This window comes from Acanthopagrus latus, chromosome 3 (genome assembly GCF_904848185.1).
Source record: "Acanthopagrus latus isolate v.2019 chromosome 3, fAcaLat1.1, whole genome shotgun sequence".
NCBI lineage: Eukaryota > Metazoa > Chordata > Actinopteri > Spariformes > Sparidae > Acanthopagrus > Acanthopagrus latus.
Genome location: NC_051041.1, coordinates 6,281,063 through 6,304,380, shown reverse-complemented (window position 1 = coordinate 6,304,380; position 23,318 = coordinate 6,281,063). Strand labels below are relative to the sequence as shown.

At 42.4% G+C, this 23,318-nt stretch overlaps 2 protein-coding genes and 1 long non-coding RNA gene across 4 annotated transcripts; all 3 read left to right on the top strand.

Moving 5' to 3' along the window:
• Positions 1–923: 923 nt before the first annotated feature.
• LOC119017159 (claspin) lies at positions 924–13,218 on the top strand. The gene is made up of 24 exons (XM_037093636.1): positions 924–1,228; positions 2,113–2,230; positions 2,653–3,065; positions 3,202–3,354; positions 3,606–3,674; positions 3,774–3,846; positions 4,015–4,117; positions 4,255–4,841; positions 4,956–5,144; positions 5,246–5,409; positions 5,505–5,686; positions 5,810–5,862; positions 6,046–6,239; positions 6,328–6,865; positions 7,327–7,360; positions 7,522–7,603; positions 7,706–7,848; positions 7,938–8,099; positions 8,448–8,569; positions 8,777–8,904; positions 9,093–9,213; positions 10,353–10,432; positions 11,157–11,318; positions 12,683–13,218. Exons 1-24 carry the CDS (start codon positions 1,202–1,204, stop codon positions 12,809–12,811), a joined length of 4,026 nt encoding a protein of 1,341 aa, XP_036949531.1. The 5' UTR covers positions 924–1,201; the 3' UTR covers positions 12,812–13,218.
• Positions 13,219–18,188: 4,970 nt separating this feature from the next.
• Positions 18,189–19,128, top strand: LOC119016806. The gene is made up of 3 exons (XR_005074257.1): positions 18,189–18,625; positions 18,767–18,836; positions 18,933–19,128. It is a non-coding gene; the product is annotated as an uncharacterized LOC119016806 (long non-coding RNA).
• A 16-nt stretch (positions 19,129–19,144) lies between these two features.
• Positions 19,145–23,071, top strand: LOC119016802 (UPF0500 protein C1orf216 homolog). Of its 2 annotated transcripts, none has more exons than XM_037093060.1 (2): positions 19,145–19,278; positions 21,729–23,071. In XM_037093060.1, the coding sequence occupies exons 1-2, from the start codon at positions 19,274–19,276 to the stop codon at positions 22,807–22,809; spliced, it is 1,086 nt and encodes a 361-aa protein (XP_036948955.1). In that variant the 5' UTR covers positions 19,145–19,273; the 3' UTR covers positions 22,810–23,071. The 2 variants fall into 2 exon arrangements, with proteins under 2 accessions (XP_036948955.1, XP_036948954.1); XM_037093059.1 differs by lacking the exon at positions 19,145–19,278 and adding an exon at positions 19,310–19,584.
• The last annotated feature ends 247 nt before the right edge of the window (positions 23,072–23,318 follow it).

Below are 23,318 nucleotides of genomic sequence, written 5' to 3'. Positions count from 1 at the left end.
TTTTGACTTTTTACATCATAATATTGACTTTTTACTTCGTTATTTCTGGCTTTTTATCTCATAACTTTGTCATTTTGTCTCATAATTTTGACTTTCTATTTCATAATTTTGATTTACAATGGAAACATTTTTTCATCAAGCTTAGAATAGAATAGATAGAATAGATGTGTATTGTCAGTGTTTCAGAAACAACGAAACACAGTTCTTTTCTTTCTTTACCTTAGTTACAAACTATTCTAACTCCAACTGTCAAACTTGTAGATTGATCAATTTACAGAGAACAGGTATTGTAATTGTGTAGTAAGAGGCTTAGTGGTGGTGATGTTTAAATCACGCGGCAGCAATGCAGTTTTTTTATAACCCAATGTTAGCTTTTACTTCTAGCAATTTAATTTATTTTTTGAAAATACCAAAAGTCTTCTGTGAGGAATATCTTGCTAAATAAAATGTGTGAGTATCACAAACTAGTGTTTGCCACAGAGATGATCAGGAGGCATCAGGAAGAAGATGAAAACACAATTAACCTATGAAGGAATTGATTTGATGTTAAGGTGAAAGGTCAGGATATTGTAAACAGAGTTTTTTCACATTGGAGGTGATTTTGAGGTGAGATTTCTCATCAGGAAGACAATGATGAACTAATCTTTGAAGGAACTGATTTGACATAAGGTCAAAGGTAGTAATAACATAATACAGATCTTTTGATTTGGCTTTGACCATAAAGTCAAAATTCAAGAAATTCAAGTGTAATATTTCAGGATTTCGTGCATGATAGGAGATGATACTTCCCCAGTAAACACTCACCTCTACTAAAACCCTTCAGCCCCGCCCGCCTCGGCATCTCCGGTATTTAAAATCAGCTCCCGCCAAGCTGTGTCGTCACAGTAGGCGGATACAAACGCTGCCAAATGCACCAATGGGAGAGCGAGGACGGGTCGATTGACACCTCGGTGAGGAAAGACTCGGGGCCAGCTGTCACGGCGCGCGAAAGATCAAATTTTCTATTCGGTGTGTAGGAACGGGCGGGAGGAAGAGGAGCACCTCGGCTAAACACTTTCTAAATGTGCTTTAAACGACTGAAATAGCTTCTGTCGCACGGACATTAACTTCTCGACGTCTGCTGTGGCTGCTGAGATACGGCGGAGGGTTGTCCGCGCTGGTTTATTTCACAAGAAGAGCGTAAACTAGCCGGCGGACAAAGATGAGCCTCGTCCACTCTCAACACCAGGTGAGGAAACACTTTCACACAACTGACACGAAAGTCTATCTAACATGAACGTACCACGCTGTCAATGAAGTACACGTTAGTTAGAAGTGATGGGGAAAGGCTGGAACGATTAAAAGCATTCAAAAACATTTAAATGTGCTAAGCTAGGTGCAGATATCGTTAGCGTTAGCCGGCTAGCTAGCTCGCTCGGTTGGGTTTAGCCAGCTGTAATGGTGGTTGTGCCTTGGCCTGGTCACGTCGATTAACTGCCTGTTAGCTTCGTCGACCACTGTTGAAATCTTATATTTAAACATATTGTGATGTTGGGGAAGACTCGCTTGTGTCTTCTGTCTTTCTTTATGTGTGCTGGTGTTTCATGAAGCTAAGTTAACTGCAAACACAGCAACGGAAGCGATGTCGTTAGCCAGCGTTTTGTGCTCATTGTTTGGTTTATTGCAAGGCGCCACTGCTGTAATTTAACAGCCATTTCCCTGCAGAAAGTCACACAATTGAACCTTGACTTTTAAAGATAACTTTGCAGAGAAACTACCTTTTTTTTCTACGTGTATTTTCTGACATATGCGGACACAAACTTTAACTTTGATATCCTAGAAAAAAAGCAGCAGTCAGTTGGAGGAAGTCTTCCATTTTAACTATGAATCAATACCCAGCAGATTTGTATTCAATGAAAACATAAAAATATAGAAATAAATCACATTTAGCACAATAAGTAGCCCTGGAATCTAATATTTAGCATTAGTATGTGCCTCACATTAAGGTTGTGTTACTTTTGAATAGGGATCCTCCAGTGTGTTTTATCCTCAGTAAAACAGACTGCTGTGCTTCAGTATTATAGAAAATAAATGTCATAATGTGTAAGTTCTGTTTTGTGTTATTGTCCACAGGCAGAAGGGCTCCCAGTTGTGCCCCCAACTGCAGCAGAGAGCGATTCAGACAGCGGGATGGGCTCTCCAGCAGAGGAGATGGTGACGGTGACAGCCAACAATAGAGAAGAGCTTCCAGGTGAAGTAACACAACAATAGATGATAATCCAGCCACAGACAGGCAGGACTGAGGCACTTTGGCTTTGTAAAAGAGAATGTGTAAATTTAGAGTTGAGGCAGTTGGTGGACACTTAATCACAATGCTTACCATGAATGCAACAGTCACATTACTATTTGAATGGCAGGATCCTCAGTACTCACTTAAAGGAAACTCTGTGAGATAGACCTGTGTGAAAAAAAATAAATGCTACATAAAACACAAAAAAGGTGTCTCAAGGACTTAACTGCATGTGCTTAAAGATAACTAGTGTAGTAAGAAAAAAAAAGGGTAAAGGAAGACTGAAGTTATATCCTTCGTTGGGTAGTAAAGGAGCAAACACAAGTAAAACACAAAGATAAACAGCAACAACAAGACTTTCTAAATTATTATTTTGTTTTCAGATTCTGATGATGATGAAGACATCACAGTTCACAGAAAGCCACATCGTAACGCCATCCGAGACAGTGACAGCGAGGAAGAGGGCGCAGCTGCAGATAACAGTGTTCACATGGCTGAAGCACTTGTCTTATCCGCTTCCAGTGGAGATGAGATGGAGACTGGAGAGGCGGAAGAGAAGAGTGAGAGGAAAGAGAAAGGAGGGCAGAAAACAAAGAGAATACGCCACGCTCCTATTGACAGCGAAGACAGTGAGCCTGAACAGGAGCAACAGGAGGATGTGAGGAAGGAGAAGGAATCGACAAAGGAGCAGAAGAAGAGGGAGAAGAGTCAGAGACATCGGGAGAAAAAGGAGAAGCATAGCAAAGCTGTGGAAAAACTGAAGAAGAAGAAAGACAGATTCTCTGAAACAGATGAGGTTAGCGAAGTTATTTTTTTGTTTTTATAGCTCTTTGCTTACGGTACTACATCAAGGACATTTTTTTTAATAGATTATGAATCCTTTATGTGGAATTTATTATGTAGTTGAACACAACGTTTTACCATGTCCACAGAACACGCCTCCTGCTCGGGCTCTGAATGACAGTGGGTGTCCGCTGGGTGACAACGACCTGTTTGACACTGGTCTGGGTGATGAGGAAGAGGAGGAAGAAGAGTCTCTGGAGGCCATTAGAGCTGCTGTCAAGCAGAGGATGAAAAAACATAAGGTAGAAAAAAGTTTGGGTTTTTTTTTGTTGTTTTTTGCTTTTTGCTTTTTGTTTTTTTTTCTGTAACTTATATTATTTATTTAGATTTCTAGACTTAAATCAAAACAGCTCTTTATTCCTTGTCTCAGAAATTGTTAAAAAAAAAAAAATTAAAATGTTAGTGAAATGTTGTGCTGAAATAGAGTTGAACAGTGTTTTGCAGATGTTTTCCAGACGGTTCTTTCTGTAATCTGTGTTGAATATTGCTGCAGGATCCTCTCCTGAATGAGGAAGATGATGACGAGGAGGATGAAGTGGCAGCAGAGAAGCCCCAGCGTGTGGTATGCAGCTTTAAAATTCTTAAATGTATTATAAGTGCTGTCAGATTTATATGAAATGCCAGAAAGTGGTTTTATGCTCAATGTGTGTGATGTTTGCAGGAGAGGAAAGCTGCACGAGCCAGCAAAGAGGCAATGAAGCAGCTCCACAGTGAGTCCCAGAGGCTGGTCAGAGGTCAGTTGACAAGAAACGCTTCTATTCTCTTTATTCTGTCGTTGTAACTCCGTCTTTTGATTTAGCTAATTAATCCCCAAGTGTATTAAGTTATGGATCATAACCTGAAAACTTTGGTTCAGACCTTTAAAAAGGAATCATATGTCTTCATCTCTGACACTTTTGTAGAGTCCGAACTTGGTCTGCCGTACCACATCCCTGAGCCGAAGACCATTGACCAGTTCTTCAAGAAGAGAGCCCGTCCAGAGGGTTCTGCCATGGCACTGTTGAAGTAAGTCATAAAAGCTAGTCAAAAGTTACTATCTGTTTTTAAACAGTTTTTGCATCTTGACATTTATTTCTGACAAACACAGTGTGTCAAGGCTGACATAAAAATAAAAAATAAAAAAAATGAAAATCTGTCTTCAGATCCACCAAGTATTCAGCCGTGATGTTGGAGAAACCGACACCTCCCACTGATCCACCCAGTGATTCTGTGCAGCCATCCACAGAGCAGGACTCTTCTCCCTCTCTGGATCTGTCCTCCACTCAAATCCAGCCTATACATCACCCTGCTGCCACCTCATCCCCGCAGCAAGAGAGACTCAGCGAGGGCCAAGAAGCCACTGAGAGCTTAGATCCCGAGCAGGAATCTGGACCGATGCTTTACCTCTCTGAGAGTCTGCAGGAGTCGCTCCCAACAGATGCAGTAGTGAGATATGACCCTGGAGAAGAAATCTCTGCTGCGTCTTTAGAACAAAGCAAGACTGTAGTAACGTCTGATTCTGATGCTCTGCAAAAAGAGGCGAAATCTGAGGTTGTGTATGAGCCTTTAGCCACTCAGTGTGGGAGCACTGATCCAGCTGCAGCAGAGCCTTCACCACAGCAACACACTAAACCCAAGAAGGACAAATTTGCCATGCTTAAAAAGCTTGGACTGGACCCCCCACCTGTTGTTAAATTGTGCCCAGATGATGGAGCCTTTGTTCAACTCGAGCCTCCAGAGCTCAACCCTGGTGAGTGTTATAAGTTTTAGAAGAAGGGATTGACAGAAAGAATGTGTCGTGGGTCAGAATAAACCCATCTACCACTGCATTTAGATCTTTTATTTACCTTTTTATTTATACTAGGTCTGGAGGCCCTGAAGAACCGCTTCCTTCGTCATGTCAAGGCACCCACGCGTCCTCAGGGAGAGCGGACATTGCAGGTTAACATCATCCGTAAAGACAGCACGCCATCCGGTCAGGAAGAGCTGCACACTGAGTCAGTCACTGTCACTGTTAAAGAGGGAGCAGAGGAGCCTGTGGTGACCAAACCAGGTATGTATTCACGTGACGTGCATGCAGAGGGCAGCGATTATCAAAAATAAGAGAATTTCGATTGCTGACTTCCCGACATGACTAACGTCATCTTTTCATAGGAGAGAAGCTGCTGACTCTGAAGCAGCGCCTGCAGCTCGCCATGGCCCAACGGAGACAGGAGGAGAGGGCACGCAAGGCCGAGCTGAATCGCCTTGACAATGAAGAATGTGGGGAGGATGAAGAGGAGGAGGAAGATATGACAGATGATTCTGAGGAAGAAGAGGTCAGAATGTTTGTCTGTTTCTTGCTGCTTTGGACCAGCTATCTTCACATTTATCTCTGTGTATTCACATCAAACACAATCTTCCCTTTTACCAGGGTCTGGATGAATTACTGGGAGGTGATGAAGGTGCAGCAGAGGAGGAGGAGGAAGGCAGTGTGGCCCAGAGTGTCAGGAGCCCTTCTCCTGCAGCACTGAATGGACCCTCACCCACTCCTTACCCAGTTAGCACAGATGGCACACTCTTGCTCTTCCCGGGCAACTCATGCTCTCGCACAGGGTAATTGTGACTTGAGTTTTAAAGCAACTAATGAACATTTCCTGATCAATTATCAGCTGATTATTTTCCTATTTAAAAGTCTACGAAATGTGAAAGGTTGACCTGCTCTGTTCATCTTTTCAGTGATGGTGTAAGAAGGTCTGGTCCTTCTGGACAGGACAGCAGCAATAAAATGGGTGAGTACAGTGAAAGACTCCACTCACTTCATCCAAATCTATTTACACTCCAGAGACTAATGTATATCCACTACGTGACGACAATGCCTGCTCCACTAAAATGTGACACTTTTGCAAAGTTTGTATTTTTTTTTGTTTTTTTGTCTTGTTTTTTTCTCACTCTGTCATCCCTCTCGTCTCTAGAAGAGGACGACTCTCTGTCCCTGGTGAAAGATAACAGCCACAACAGCAGCTTCGAACTTGCTGGATCTATGATAACCTCCTACCAGCCTGTCAGTCATCAGCGCTCCGCAGGGAGAAACATCCCCAATTCCTCAATTTTCCGCTCCCCATCTCCCTGCCTCTTCAGGCCCAGCTTTCTCGGCTCTGCCTCCAAGGTGGGATAAAAAAAAAATATTTCAGCCTTTATTACTGTTGTTTGCTTCAAAATGAACTGGTTTAATTTTTAATCTATTTTCCCTTCAGAGTTCAGGAAAACTCTCCGAGCCCTCTCTTTGCCTCCCTGTCGAGGACTCCCAAGACTTGTATGCACCTCCATCTCCAGGAGCAGATTCAGGGCCTCTGGGTGGAGCAGCTTCTGGTCCTGGTCTGGGAGGAGACTCTCAGGGTCGCTTCTCCCTGGAAGACGACACCCATTCTCAGTTACTTGACGCAGATGGCTTCCTTAATGTGGGGCCGCGCCCCGGTGCGCCTCGCTCTCACAAGAGACAGTTGATCCTGGACAGCCTGGATGAAAACGCAATGGACGCCAACATGGGGGAGCTGATGGGTTTGTGTTCGGGCGTTTTTGGGACAGCGGAGAGCGGCTCGAGTCAGACCAAAGGTCTTGGATCTACACAGGAGGATGAGCTGCTCGGGTTGTGCTCGGGAGCCTTTCCACCAACACAGGCTGGAGAGGAGCAGGTGGAAACGGAGAAGAGTAAAGAAAGAGGAGAGGATGAAGAATCTGATAATACCATGGATCAGCTGCTCGGACTGTGCTCAGGGAAATTTCCAAGTCCAGGTAAAGAAGTCTGCTACCTCCCCTCTTTATTTTCTATTTAGGCCTGAAACTGAAAATTATTTACTTGATTAATCAATTAAGCGTTTCGTCTATAAAATGTTGAAATTGTGAGAAATGCTCGTCACAACTTCCCAGAGCCCATGAAACATCTTTAGATTGCTTATTCTGTCCAATCAACAGTCTAAAGCTCAGACTCTTTATTTACTCTCATAAATGACAAAGAAAAACTCCAAATCCTCACATTTAAGAAGATTTTTTACTTGAATTAGAAGACTAATAGAGCAGCTAACTAATTGACAAATCGTTACAGCTCTATTGTCGATAAGAGCCTGTTCTCAAGGACGTGTGGTTGATGCACAACATTTTGATTTTGAGATTTGAGTGTGTTATGAGCATCTTTTTAATCATTTTCCTTCCAGTTGCACAATGTTTAGATTTGTTTCTCTTGCTTCTATTTTTAGGTTCTTCTCGTTCAGCTTCACAGACACAAGACAGGTACAGTACACAGAATTTGAAATATATCCCATGTCTGATCTATATTTCCACTTTTTCTCATGACTCCAACAGTTCCTTTTTATTAAAGTCTTGAAGTTGTAATATTTGGAATATTTTGTATGAAATTGCAAGATTCTCATAGTGCTTTTGTCTGTATAAAGTAAAACGAAGCCAGAGGAGGAAGAGCAGGAGGAGGAAGAGGACTGCGAGTTCCGACTTCTGTCAGATGTCGAAAGTGAACAGGTAAAATCAACGCATGCCGCTGTCTCTGTTATGAATTAGCTACTAAAGTTCCACACAGTGTGTCTTTTTATAATGCAAGTGACAAATAAGTTATGTGTTTAGGAGGAGGACAATGATGACGATGATGGAGAGGATGCAGATGGGGATGAGGCTGAAGCCGGTGAGGAGGATGGCGATGATATAGAGGAGGAGGAGATGCAGGGAGTGTTCGCATCCCATCGGGTTAAGAAGAAGAAGAAGAAAATGTAAGTGTGGAATCAAATATAACTTGTACAGAAAGCTACTCCACGCTGCCACACAGGGTTTAAAATGGTTTCCTTCATTCTCTTCACAGGCGTCTGACCGACTACTTGGACTCGGAGGCTGAGTTGTCAGGCAGCGACCTGGGCAGCGATGATGAGGACGGAGACGGAGAGAGTGAATACGAGGAGGAGGAGATTCTAGAAGACCTCCCCTCTGATGAAGAGCTACAGGACCAGGTCAACAAGATCCACATGTGAGTAATGGATCTTAATCCATCTGGTGCCCTCCTTCAGTAACACATTTGACCGTTGGAGAACTGTATAACCAGTAAATACATAAAAGAATACGAATGGTGTACAAGAACACATCAGAATTGGAGTTCCCTGGGAGTTTGCAGGGTGTCTGCGTGTTATTGGAAATGGGTTTTGCTGTGTGGTTTATCCACTGCATGGTTCAGCTGGTCTTTAGGTTTGTCTCAAGCTCAAATTGCATTAATACACATCAGAGAGTTTCCTCCAGCGTTGCTCTAATTGTAACAGGAATGTCCGGTAGTTAAAATTAAACTTGGATATCTTTAAACTGAGATGAAATGTTCCTACAGGAAGCAGATAATGGATGATGACAAGCGTCGTCTGAGGCTCTACCAGGAGCGCTACCTCGCTGATGGCGACCTGCACTCTGACGGTCCGGGACGAGCTCGACGCTTCCGTTGGAAAAATATAGGTGAGTGTACAAACCAAAAAAACATACAAGAAAAATGGAGGGAAAAACTGTTTATCACAAAGTAATCTCAGGCTGGGAGCTTCAAGTATCTTTCAAGCTAGGAGGTCTATGTTTTGAGCATTCAGTCCATCAGATCTTGTGTTTATATTCCTCAAACCTTACTAAACTTCCAACAAGCCATTGAGTTTTTCTAACTTCTTCCTCCAGATGATGGTTTCAACGTGGACGGGACGGGAGCAGAGGGTGAGGAAGATGAGGAGGAAGATGACGTGGACCTGTCTGAGGTCCAGAGGAGGAAGGAGAGACTGGAGAGGGAACAGTGGCTCAGAGAACAGGTAATATTAAGAGACCTGCACACAGTGAACAGTGAGGAACCATTAATGGAAGTCTATTTGAAGTGTTGACTTCAAGTGTTGATTTGTGTGTGCGCTCAAGACCTGTGTGGTTGAGTCGCCCCCTCTCCTCTGCTGTGAGGGATGTTGTTGTTTTGTCTTCATTCCTTTCTGTGTGTCTTCTCTCTCAGTCTGAACAGAACGCCAAGAAAGGGGAAGATTTGGATGCAGATGATGAGAAGATTGGAGAGGAGGACAGTCACTTCATGAAGCTTGCCAAGAAGCTCACTGCCAAGACCCTGCAGAGAAAAGGTCCGTTTGATTCGAGGCCTCACAAGAAGTCTGGCTTTTTTTTTTCTTTTTTTTTTGTCCAGTTATAATAGTTTTAGAAAGCAGGTCTTTTGAATGTTTGGGAGCACATCTAAATCTGAAACTACTCAAACTATTTGAGCTTTTAGAAGTTGGAAGCGATGGTTGTGAAGGTGTGATTAACACAGATTTTTAGCAGCGTCTTATCTTTAAAGTCTTAGTTACTCAGTGTTATGCTTCTTGTTCTGCTCTGCACTGAGAAGGCTGTTAGTAACTCCACCTGATGTGCAACAGAGTATAGGAGATAAAACAGAGACACACACACTCGCACTCAAACACTGTGATTGCAACAAAACATTGGCTTGTGTCCCAGCAAAGTAAACTAAACTAACCCTGACACAGAGCAGAAAGTGCTGCCAACACTGTCATTGCTAAACAACAAGCGTTTTTCCCGACAGTTGTGGCATTCGTGTGTTCTTGTAATTGTTCACTGCCAGCTGGTCTGCTCCTTTTATCCTTTTACCCAAAAAACAGATTGTGTATATATATTTATATTGTATAGTTATATTTTCTACTTTTTAAAATAGTTTATATTGTTAATTTGTTATATTTTTTATTCTTTAAATAGTTTATATTGTTAATTTGTTATATTTTCACTTAATAGTTATTTGATGCATGCACCAATATCACCACAACAAATTCCTCGTATGTGTAACATCGTACTTGGCAATAAAGCTTTTTCTGATTCTGATTCTGATTCTGATTCCTGGAATGAAGAAATGTGACTTATATAGAGTGGCTACGCATCATATTAATGAGGTTTTTTTTAACAGCCGTTTCACATCCTCAGATCCAAATGATAAACACAGCTCTACAACAGGAAGTTAGTCAGAAAACAGCATGAAAGAGCTATTTTACCACTTGACCTCCTCTCCCTTTCAAAACAAATTATGGAAGTCCCTTTTCACAAGTGTGTTAAGATAAGAAAACATTTCAAGATGACAAATGCACAGAACCACTGAACAAAAGCAATCTGATAAAGGTTCAAAATGTTGTCCACAAGTTTTCCTGATTGCTATTTTTAGAGAAGCATTTATTCTTTTGTTTTTTGTTTTCTAACTTCCCAACTTTTCCACACACAGAATCTTCTGTGGCACCACAACCAGAGAGGAAGACCTCAGCAGCTCTCAACCCCTTCCAGAAACCCTCACAGCCCTTACAGGTGAATCTTGGTTTCATTTGCTTTTCTGACTTATTATTCTTATGTTTCTTATGGTTTATATTATGGGTAGTCAACTACTCATCGTGGATTTCTCATTTTATCACATAATTTTAAGCTTCAATTCAGTTTGAGACAGGATCATTCAAATATTTTGCCATCCTAGCTGTATTACTAATAGTTCATGATCGGAAATAATAATCATTTTGAGTGTATGAATCGATATAATTTGTGATTTACCACTGGTGTTAGCTGCTGGAAAAAGTTTAAAAATGCTCCTTGAAAATGCTTGAATTTGATGATGGATGTTGGAGCGCTGGTTACGTCTAAGGACAAAAACAACTGATAAAATATTAAGACTATTTTTCAATATGATTTTAACTTTGTTTCTTTTTGGAATACCTATTCTTTTTGTAACATACCTAGCAAAAACAAGCTACAATCAGGAGGTTTGTTTCCTCTATCATTGTCATTTTTGCAGACAGGCAGCCGTCACGTGTAAAGCTTTAGCTGCCAGCTAGTGTGGCCAGTGGAGCATAAAGATCAGTTTTGTGCTCGGTACTGACTTCTATAAAACAAACCCCCTCACTAAAAATGATCTAAAATGGTGCAGAGTGAGATTTTGGCCACTTGCCTTTTTAAATATTTAACCAGCAGAGTTCATTACATATTCTCTGTGAAGTGAACAAGGTCAGTCTGAGACTAATGTTTTATTTATCCCTGCCAGGTGAGAAGAGGCTCGCTACTGAGTCAGCCTCACTCCGTCCTCCAGAAGCTGGCGTCAATCTCAGAAGGGAATCCTCTGGCGCCCAGAAACAGCCGAGGATTCCTGTTTCAGACTCTGTCTCCCGAGAAGGACAGCTCGACCTCAGATGCTCCCCAGAAACAGGTGAGGGATATGAGACTCGCTGAATAGAGGCAGAACGAGCTTCAAAGCATCACAATCAAATCATGAAATCCCCGAAGACGTTTAAAGCTGAAAATACAAAATGTCTTTAATGCACCAGGGGCCTCGGTAAAAGTATTATCTCACTTGAATATTGATGTTCACTCATCAAAGAAAGGTCAAAGTAGAATTTATTGTTATTCTGTCCACGTAACAGCCAATAACATGACACCAAAACACAAGAGAAACAGGTACAGGACATAAAAGAATAATGTAATACAAACCAATGAAATGTCAGACAAAGACAAGTCTGCCAAAACTTTACAGAAGTACAAATTCAATGTAAAAGAAGTCTCCGCACAAGATACAGTCTGCTTAAAAAATGTGTTTTTAATATGGCTTTAAAAAAACATTTCATCTCCTGAGAAGTGTTCGCACTGATCCTAAAGTTTTAAAGGTTAGGAATACTGCTGTGCTCGAATTCAAATGAGGCTTCGCAATATATTGAGGTGTAGTTGAAATTGCAGACGCTGTTAAAATATTTGATTAAAAACAAATCTTAAGTACAAATCTCGATCTCCAGATCAAAGGGAACATATTGTTTTTTGGTTATAGACTCCAACAAATGTCACATTATCATGAATCATATCACAGTTGCAATATCTGTCAAATTAATGACAATATATTATTATTGGCCATATAGTGCGGCCCTACATTTGAAAATTCTCCTTCAAAGATGCCTTATTTATTAAGATAATCTGTTTTTATCTTGGAAAGCTCTCAAGCAATCCCCACATCAAAATATTGGAAATTAAATAATCCTGTTGGCATATTTATTGTTCTTCTGGTGTCAAAATTGAGCTATCAATTTACTTTCTCATCTCTTCAGTCCACCAGACAGATGTTGTGTAAATGAGGAGGACACTCTTTAAAACTCTTTTCATACTTCTAGAATACTTCCCGAAAATGATCAGTCATGTGTTTTGGTGCCTCCGGTCGTGTCTTTTTAGCCACCTCTGATCTCTGTGCTAAAATAAGAAACACAAACAAAATATTTGCTCAGTGTGATAGTCATGTGAGGGTTACGGGTGCATATCTTTTCTTCTTCTGATGTCTTCTACATTTACGACACTAGGTGGAGCCAAAGCCCACAGCTCCTGTTAGATGATATGAGATATAAATGCAAGAGTGTCTGTTGCTGGGCAGTTTGTTTTATCACAGGATTCACCATTAACACCCTTTAATTTAGTTTTAACTATTAATTTAACCACAAAACACATGTTTTGCCTGTAGTCATTTTATTAGCGCTTATCAAGTTTGCATAGTTTTGCATTTGTCTTAAACTTTTGGATGTGCTTGCGCCTCAGATGATGATGAAGAAGAGGGGGCCGGTGGGAGCCGTGAACCCGGCAGCAAAGAGGGTCTGCAGGGAGAACACACCTGCTGGACAGACTAAAGGCCCCCAGAGGAGCATCTTCAGCTTCCTCGGCCACTGAGGTCAAAACACACTAACAGAAGGATAATCATCATCATCATCATCATCATCAGAACTGACTGACCTCATCACATGTTTCACCAGTAAGACCTCAAGATGAAGGAGGAGGGGGGAAATGATAAAGATCCCTCTGTGAAACACAAATACAGATACTTGTATGTTTACATTGCCTTTAAATGGCGACCTGAGAGCACCACTGACTCATCTGCTGATGTTTTTCCTCACACACACACATCAGCTGTTCACTTTTGTCTCACTTTTTAATCATTTCTGCCTGGACTGACAGACGTCCACCAAGAATGTTTTTATCATGTAAATAGGATTGATTTGGTTGTTAATGATAGGGGATATTTGTATGATGATTGAAATGTATTTGTTTTACGTTGTAAATAAAAGTGTATTTTAAGACATCGCTCTCCTTGCTTCCTGTATTCTCTCGTCAGTGATACTTAGAGGTGGTCGGGAGACGTGTAGACAGTCTGATATGTATTTAAAGGGTTGTTATTTTCCTGATTTTATCTAGCGCCGTTTAAAGGATGATAATTGTGGTTTGGAGTGGAAGTATTCGATGGATTGCTGGTCATAAATGTATCTCATCAACAACTTTCTTTCAACAGTTTGGTAGGCAACTAAGGCCTCATTCAGCTGTTATAACCAGGTAAAAGAGTTCTATGATGTTCTTTCTGTCACCTTATCATGAAACGTTTCCTCTGATTTTCCACTTCAGCTTAAAAGTGAGAAGTGTCTCACACACCAAAGGCCACTGGAAACAAGTGTGAATCACAGCTTGGATCATAAAGACACATTTAAAAACAAATGAGAATTTCACAGGTTTCATTCCTGTTTGTGGGGAAACATCAAGGTTTTTGACAGGGCAGGACTGAAATCCACCTCTCCCCTGTCCTCTCACCGTAACTCTCCACACTTCTGGACTTCCTCTCACTCTTTCTTTCACTTTTTCTTCCCGGTTTAAAGCGTAATTGCAGTTTAGAGACTAATGATTTGGTAAGCGGCTATTAATAGGCCTGCATTATAGGGAGGGTCCTCTAACGAGCCCTTTCATGTCTCTCCATCTCATTAGTGGCCACGGTGATTAGCAGGAGGTCCCGGGGTTAGGAATGGGCGCAGGAGGCCCCATTACACATCATTAGGGGCCAACGCCAGGAGGGTCCTGGAATGAACCCCATGGTGGGCCCCGCCTACAGCGAGCTGCTTCACCTGCAGGCACTCTGGCTTAATCCTGGTGTTGTTAACGCACTGATTACATTTTTACCTTTGTCAGTTTTGTTTGAGCAGAGAGTCTCAGAACATCACTGGATTTTTCTGTGAGATCTGTAAGAGCCGAGAGGCAGAGAAATAATATGATTTTTTTCTGCATTGAGCCGCGTCCATCATTATCTTTGAGCCATTACGATGCAATTAATGGAGATAAAGACCTGACTCCAGATCCTGGGGGTCTGTTTGCAGGGTCAAGAAATCAATCCTAATTAGAATTTAATAGGAAGTTGGGAGAAGTATAGCGCAACTTTGGCATAATTCTCCTTTTTTTCTTTTTCTCCGTGCATCAACGCCAGCTCCACCATAACTGAGATTCCACAACTTTGTTTAACCCCGAGAGGGAATTACGAGGTCAACGCACTAACGCCACCCCCCCTCCGCCTCCTCTCTCCTCTTCCTCTCCCTTTTTACTCCCAATTCACTCCACACTTGAAAGAAGAGGAAGGTTACATGTTTTGGCATCGAGGCCCAGCTTCTAAATATCTAGAGGACACGGATCTGGCTCTATTCAGATTATGAGGAGGAGAGAGGGCAGAGGGTGGAATAATTGAAGAGAAACATGAGCTGTAGTGCCCCAAAGGGGGGTGTGTATATATGTGTGTGTGTGTGTGAGCTTGTGTCATGACGTGTGCACTGTACGTGTGTCTGCTCACGTCCATGCCTAAAAATAAAAGTGTGTAATTAGTGTGCAAAAAGCAAACCCTCGTGCTGGATTAGCGGTTCAATTTAGCACGTCTTGTCTGATTTTTTTTAAAGAACGCCTGGCTGTGAGCTTGCAGGACCAGCAGGCTTCTATCTGTCTTTTCTTTTTTTCTTTTCTTTTCTTTTTTTTTTTTTACAGTCTCTGTGCATCTCAGCGCCGAGGATCTGACAGTGTGGCCCCTGGGTGCTGCCGGCCGCCCAGGGCCACTGTCACAGCCGAAGACTGGTGCTGGAGCAGATGTGGAGCCGAACTGAGGGAAGTGGGTCACGGCGCTGCGGGCTGTGTGCAATTCAAACAAGGTCTTATTATGCGCAAGGTAAGTCATGCTCCTTTTTTTACTCTGTGAGGAGGGCGGGGTGGTGGTGGTGGTGGTGGTGGTGGTGGTGGAGGGAGAGTGTTAACATTATAATAATCTGTCTTCTTCCCTCAGGAGGCCTCGCAGACGACCCCTCAGTCCAGAGAGTTCAGTCTATCTCTCCTCCTATCAGTGTCCTCTGTGGTCGTCTTTTGTAACTTGGGTTTTTCTTTTTTAGAGAGGGGAGAGAGAGACGGAGGGAGGGAGGGATGATTTTGCGTGTGACGAGGCCTTGGGCGGACGGCTGTGTTTGATGTATTTTTTATGTGCTTAGGCTACTCGTGAACGATGGGGAGAGGAGGGGAGGGGACGGGGGAGAGGGAGGAAGGACGCCTGGAGCTGATGCACTTGAATGGGGATGTTGTTGAAGGAGAAAGAAGAGGGGTGGAGGGGAGGGGGGAGATAGGGGTGTGTGTGTGTGTGTGTGTGTGTGTGTGTGTGTGTGTGTGTGTGTGTGTGTGTGTGTGTGTGTGTGTGTGTGTGTGTGTGTGTGTGTGTGTGTGTGTTGGGTGAGAGACAGAAGAAGAAGAAGGGTTTTTTTGTGCCGCCAGCGACGACATGTCAGGGGGATGAGAGCAGGGTGGAGAGAGGCAGAGAACACTTGTTAAGTCTGTCTGATGTAGCCTCTCTATACCACACACACACACACACACACACACACACACATCTACCTCTAGACATGCATGAATACACACTCATTCTCTCACACACACACATTTAACTGCTGTGCCCCTCAGATCTGAGACTGACAGTCACAAAAGCAGACAGTCACCAGTTTGCAGATAGAACAAAAAAAATCACACTGCAACGAAACTCCTGCAGTCGTCCCCTTTTTTTCCTTTTGCTGGACCTGGAAGTATGACGTTGTCTGTCACGGCTGCATTGTGGGTAACAGGACTGACGCCTTGAGCTCACCTGTGACGCTGTGAGAAAAAAAAAAAGAAAAAAAAAAAAGAAGAATCATCGTCCTCCGACGCTCTGCGAGCCAGGAAAGCTCTGGTTCAAATCCACCCGTGTGATTTCCTCCATTTCCCAGAATGCTGTGCGACACACACCAGAGCATGAGCATGACCTCAGTTGTTGAATTCAATAGGAAGAATGTGAAGCGAAAACCAACATTATGAAACCAACAGATGATGTTTTTTCCCTCTTTGTCTATCACATGTCTATTAAAGACTTGTGACGCTTTCACTGTTTCCCTTTAATGAATGTTTATGCACATTACTACAACCTGCTGCTGCCCCTTCAGCTATTGTAGCTTTAAATGCAATTTACACCATTACTATACTTACTTTTTTTTTATACATTTTTAACATTGCACCTCTTTATTGATATTTATATCCTGTTTCTATACATCTTTCATAGAGGTGTCACGATTCTCCAAATCCACACATCGATTTAATGTTTGATTCTAAAGTCACGATTGAATTAGATCATCAATTTTTAACAAGTTATTCTGTACTGACGCCTCTGCTATTGTTAGACATGTATGACCTGACACTGTCATTAACATCTTTTAAGAGGTTACACACCACGATGTCCCTGTCAGTGCTGTCCTCGGTCGACGCACACATCCCTATGCAGTGATTCTAGATTTAGGGGTTTAAAACGCGCACTTGAATGCACCACCAAGTCCCTCTGAGTGTGTCAAGCACAGACAGACAGCAGAGGAGAGAAGCGGAGACAAATCTACGGAGGTAAACGAAAACACGACAGAGACACTCAGCAGAGTTTTTCATTAGATGACTTTCAGTACAATCTGTCAGTGTGGCAGCGAGTCTTACGAGATTTACTCAGCAAGCAGATCTACATTTGGTGCTCGGTGTACTCTGATTTCTGTAGTTGACACTGAAAGCTCATTTCAAATTAACTTTCAAAAACCTTAATTGTGTCACCCCTGTTTATAACACAGTGGTAATAAACGTTGGCTTGAGGGGCCCCTGGGAATTTTTGTCTTCGACTCGAAGCATTACTTGCGCACAGCTTAAGTTTGTTTTAATGGCATTTAAACAACTATGTGTGAGTGTGAAGCAGCAGGATGGAGCACAATTAACATCAAAAGTACAAGGATTTTGGTTTGGTCAGACCTTCAGAGGGACATCAGTCTGGAAAAGGGATCTTTCCAACAAGATTCAAGATGTTTTGTCACTTGGGGCTGTGCAAGAATTTCACACAAGTGTTGTGTCTTCACTAGGCGCAACAATTGAATATCTTGCATCTTGCTGAAAAACGCTCTGATCCAGAAGTGGAACGTCTTTAAGAAACTCAAGCAAGTATAGTCGCCTCAGTATAGCACTTAGATATATCATGATCTGGATGACTGAGAATCTTCAAAATCACCCAACTCCCCCCAAAAAGTTGAATATCAAAATATTATTATTATTATTATTATTATTATTAATAATAATAATAATAATAATAATAATAATAATAATAATAATATCCCCTCATATAAAAATCTACTTTTAAAGAAGAAGTTGAGCAAGTCTTTTTACATGCAAGGAGGCACTTTTGGACACTTGCGTGAAAACTCGGCTCAGAAGTGTGTTCTCCAAACTGTTTACTTCACCGTGATGTTTGCGCTTCAAGATACAATTATCAGGCATTATATAACACAGCGGGTGGTACAAGAAAATGCTTGTTGAAAGTCCCTCAGTGCTCCTTTCAGATAAAGCGATGAGCGAATAAATAAGTCACTGTGCTGAATGAGTCTGACACTCGGAGGCTGTTTCCATATTGCCGAAGGAGGAAGGAAAATATGAGTTTTACAAGTGTCTGATCGTAATTTTAGGACAGCACGGCTTGTTTGGAAGTGATTCGTGGTTAAATGTGCAGTTTACGTAAGTGTGATGCTCCAAACCTGAAATCTCCGGCACACAAACAGTAGAGGAAGCTTCTGTCCAATAGTTAAATGTTTTACATGATTGAATCGGGATGAGTGGATGAAGATTTTTTTAATTTGCTAGTTTTAGGTTAAACAAAATTATACACGGTTTCATTAAAACTACATAAAATACACACAATGGCTAAAAGTCTGTTTTGAAGCACATTATCGAGGCAGATTAAAGTTTGCAAAACTTTAGATAAGTTAATTCTTTATCTTCTGTTTCTTATTGTCAAGCTGATCCAACCTAGCAACAGTAACTAGGGAAGGTGGATGAGGAATGGCCAGTTAGCTAACATTAGCCAAGGATAGCTAGCAAAGAGCAGCAGTTCTCAATGCTGCCATCTTTGTTTTTTTTACATTAACATTAAGCTAGTCATAGTCTCGTTACAGCCTACAGCAACCTTGTGATTTACTTGCTAATATAAGAATAGGGGCTCTTTGTCGCCATATATAGGCTATAAAGACACAATAGAAGTATTGTAACTTGTTGTTTTTGCCACAGGGCTGAGTGAACATACTTGGGTTGTAACCGTGGAATTGGGTTAACACCATGTCGTCATATGGCCGCAGGACCTGTTGCTGTACATAAAAAGTAAAAGAACAAAAAGATCAGGACAACAAATGTGGTTTAATGTCTTTGCCTGTGCTTTGTGATAAATTGTACTCATGTTAGTGGTTGTTTTAATGTACATGTTTGTGCTTATGTGTTGTGTTTTATGCATGTTTTTAACAGGGAGTGCAGTTGAAAATGGCTGAAACCTGTCACATTAACATGATGGACTTTGGCGACCATTTTAATTAATGTGCATCGTCACTTCTTTTAAATAAAACACATTCCAGCCCTCCTTTGTGCTCTCATTGTTTCTCCTCATCCTCCGTGGTTTCCCTTTCCCTTCCAGTCCCAACCCAGTTCAGGAAGTCTTATTCCAGTCAGCCAGAACCAATGCTGTGACTGTGAGAGGACGGGAAGGGAGGAGGACGAGGAGGAGGAGGGAGGAAGATAAACATCACATGGGAGGGTCGGAGGAGGAGGAGGAGGGGGAGAGAATTGGGAGGGCGCAGTGTCCGGCTTCTTCCACGGAACAGCAAACCAACAGAAAGGTAAGAACAAAACCAGAACCTCATGCAAATGAATCCACCGTCCTGTCATTTGACTTCTAGCAAACCGACAAATAGGAGATGATAGGAAGGTTCCGTGCTCGTTTTTAACGGACGAGGGACGGAGACGAGCAGCACTGACATGGGGTGAGCGTTACATAACGCCCGACGAACACGAAATACTCTGATTTTCCTCATTTTTTTTAAATTCAATTTGAACACCTTAACAGGGAATATGGAGGTTTTTAAAACATCAGTGGTTTTAGATGGATTAGGACGTTAAACCGTCGTGTCTTGTGTGATTTTTTTAACGTTATTTCATCGCTTAACCGTTGACATGCAGCCGTTGGGCGCCATTTGTCGTTTTTTCTGTGTTTCCTGCCGTCGTCGTCTCGCAGACAGACATCTTTTTACACAGATAAGACACATCCACCCAGGAACGGGACTATTTTGGTATATTTTCCTCCTTTTTTTCCATCGCGTTTTGATGCTGATCCATGACTAAAATACTGTGAATCTACCCATGAACAGACGACGCGTTATCCTACTGCGAAATTGATTAATTTTATATTTAAAATTCGTGAAAATATGTCTTGTTTTTTTCCCTCCTCGTGATTTATCATCAGCCCGTGCGCGCCCCCGACAGCGCCACGGTCGCTGTCCTTCAGCACTACGTGAACGCGCATGCACAGAGGGGAAAACAGAGGAGAGGAAGGAGGAGAGGAAAGGAAAGGAAAGGAGGAGAGGAGATGAGGAGAGGAGAGGGGGATTGATTGACAGCAGCCTGAAGTCAGGATTAGAGAAATTTCCATTCTGAGGAGACATGTAAATATTTGATGCTAATAGAAGTGGAGTGTGCAGACCAGCCTAAATACAAGGGGTTTTGGTGTGTGTCTGTTCATGTGTGCGTGTGTGTGTGTGTGTGTGTGTGTGTGTGTGTGTGTGTGTGTTTGGGGTGGGGTGAGTTGGTGAACCAGATTTAATCTTCCTCCAGTTTTATTGTTTCCTTGGCTCATCCATGTAAGTCCAATTGTTCTTCTACGTTCAATTTCAGGCTGCCGATGACGCGCTCACATCGGTTTTGACTCACGTTTCGGCTCAAAATCAACTCACAGAGGCTGTTAAATTGCCATCAAAGCCAGCTTCATCGTTGGCTGATGGTGCAGTTCGAAAAAAAAAAAAAAGCCTTTGCTTGTTTTTGAGAACTTTGAGAGCCTCTGGGAGTAGCCGAGATCGGAGAGATTACCATCGAACAGTGTTGAGTTTTGTCTGGAAATCAAACTCATGATACAAACAACAGGAAAACAGAGCAGTGGTGGAGAGGACAGTGTGAATTCAGTAGATTGTTGCTGTTATGACTCAGAGTTTCCTCAGAAGAAAAACTTCAAGACAGCAAGATGCTTTTGATCTCTCGATATCATTTCTAAGCCGGTTATTTTTGTCTAAACACAAGCAGATGTTCAACAGATTTGTTTGTAAGACCACGAACTTGAGACAGTTTTTGATACATCAGAACGATTTTTTTGTCTATGTGATAATGATAGTTGAGATACAGACAGGAAAAATAGGGAGGGGTAGGGTGCAACATGCAAGAAGTTGGGAAGGAATGGATCATTCTAGAATAATGGGAGTGTGCTTATCAAGCAAGGAAAATAGGTCCTAGTGTTTGAAAAACTGATTGACAATGATTATGATTGGAGGTTTGGATTGCTGTTGGAATGAAGAACTCTTAAATCTGACTTAATTATGAAATATTCTTCACTTGTTTGTCATATAAAACGATCACCGTAAGAGTTTTGCTTTTGTATCAAGCAGCAAAAATGTTACAGACGGGCGTGTTTGAGATGGTTTGCCTTATTTGGTGGTTACACATGCACACACAGTTGAAATGATATGTTGTTTAACCTTATTAGCAACTTTTTGGACAATCGATCAATCGTTTTAGTCATTTTCTGGTTCCAGCTTCTTCAATGTAAGGATTTGCTGCTTTTCTCCATTATTTATGACAGTAAATGAAGAGTGAACTTTAAGCTCTCTGAAACTGTGATTTTTCAATTTTTTTGACATTTTTTATTCAAGATCGTCTATTTTCTATAAGTTAAACTTAAAACAATTGACACTATTTTCAGTGAGTCAGTAGTCAAGGCGTCTTTCTGGGCACATAGACATTGACATTCAATAGATTAAACAATCATTTTAACTTGAGATTAATCAGAGGATTGAGCAATAATGACAGTAACCTTAAATTGCAGTCACATGGTATGGACCATGATGCCTCACTGCAGACACATTTCAGTTCAATTCAATCAACTGACTAAATGCTGAAGGCAACATGGTGTTGGCCATTAGCCTATAAAATGTTATGGAAATTGTGAAAACTGATCATCACAGTTTCCCACAGTCCAAAGTGACGTAATCAAATTGCTGCGTTTGTTGGATCAACAGTCCAAAACCTTAAGACTCTTCATGTTCTTTTCGTAAATGACAAAGAAAAGCAATCTGACGAATTTCTTAAGGATTGTATGTCTCGGCAACTTGTCGTGAAACACTAGTTTGGTTCTTTAAGGTCTTGAATGTTCCGTCTTTTGTCTTTTCAGTGAGACTCAGTCGAGGTCAGTGATGCTTCAACATCAGGACCAGCCTCTGAACTCGGCCTACGGAGGGCACGGAGGCTCCAACAATGGCTCCTCTTCCTCGCTGAGAAACAGGAAGGGCGACAAAGACGGCAACTTCAACTTCCTGCCTGGCAAAGGGGATGATGGCTACACAGGCAGCGGAGGAGGAGGAGGAGATGAGAATCGAAACCAGGTGCGCCCACGCAACTTAGGTCCGCTGGGTCGCGACCCTCCAAACTCCTCGCCGTCTTCTGGGTATCACCACGGCTCAGGGCTTCTGTCTCCACGCTCCCGTCTGCCCTGCTGGAGCCCGCTGGAGCCCCTACCTGAAATAGAGTGCGGGGACGATGGTTACGGCCGAGTGCCTCCTGACGGAGCGGAGGAAGGTAGGATGGAAGAAGAGGTGAGGAGGGTGATGATGAGCCAGAATGAGGAGAAACAGAGACAGAAGAGGGAGCAGCAGAGGAGGAAAAGCAGCCTCATGGAAGACGATGAAGAATGGGGAGACAGCGAATCCGATTCTGAGCTTAGCTACCGGTCTGGTGGCAGCATGTCCTCTCTCAACCTGGACAGTACGGGCGAAGGGATGCTCATGGGAGGCTGGGACCGCATCGGAGTCGGGGAACCCAAATCCAACCACCAGGAGGATGGAAACAGCAACAGAGATCCAGCTGTGCGACAGAGAAGCTTCAGTCGCAAGTCGCTGACAGGAAGAAACCTGGGAAACCTCCTGGAGGAAGGAGCAGAAGAGCAAGATGGAAACGACGGCTCCTCAGACTCCGACGCCGACCTGCCAGAGCTGATGGACGCCGTGTGGACGCTGCGAGATCGTGAACGTTTCAAGGCCCAGGAGATGGAGAAGCACCAGGTGCAGCTGACCATGTACCGCCGCCTGGCGCTGATCCGCTGGGTCCGCACCCTGCAGAGCCGCATCCAGGAGCAGCAGAACCGCCTGCAGTCCAGCTTCGACATCATCCTCACTCAAAGGAAGGAACTGCTGCGCATGGGCGCCGCCAACGCCGTGGCCAATGCTGCGCCTGCTGCTGCTGTCAGCCAATCATAAAGAGAGGGCAGAGGGAGGGGAGGAACTGAAACAGGAAGTGGTTAAAAACAGCATTTTGGTTCTGTTTGCTTCTATCCTGAAGACCCCTGAAAACAAAAAGACAATCGCCAGTTTCCATCATCCTGTCATGTTTCTGATTGTAATGACGCAAAAAAAACCTTGTGTTTATGTTGATTTTCTTTTATGGTGTCCCATCCAGAGCATCAATAAACATCAACTGAAGACTACACCTCCACCAAAATGTATGATTTATGATTTATGATATGTCCAAGGAGATCATGAACAGTTTGTTGTGAGATTAATATCAAAAATATTCTGTGTGTGTGTTCGCTGTTCTTCTCTGTCTTGAACTGTCTGTAGAAAAAACACCTGCTGTACCAAAAAAAAAGAGGAAAATATATGTAGATTTTACATTATTAGAGATTATTTATACCCTGAGATGCTGTATATATATATATATATATAAAGAGTGTACGGAGAAAATAAAATAAATAAAAGAATCATACATC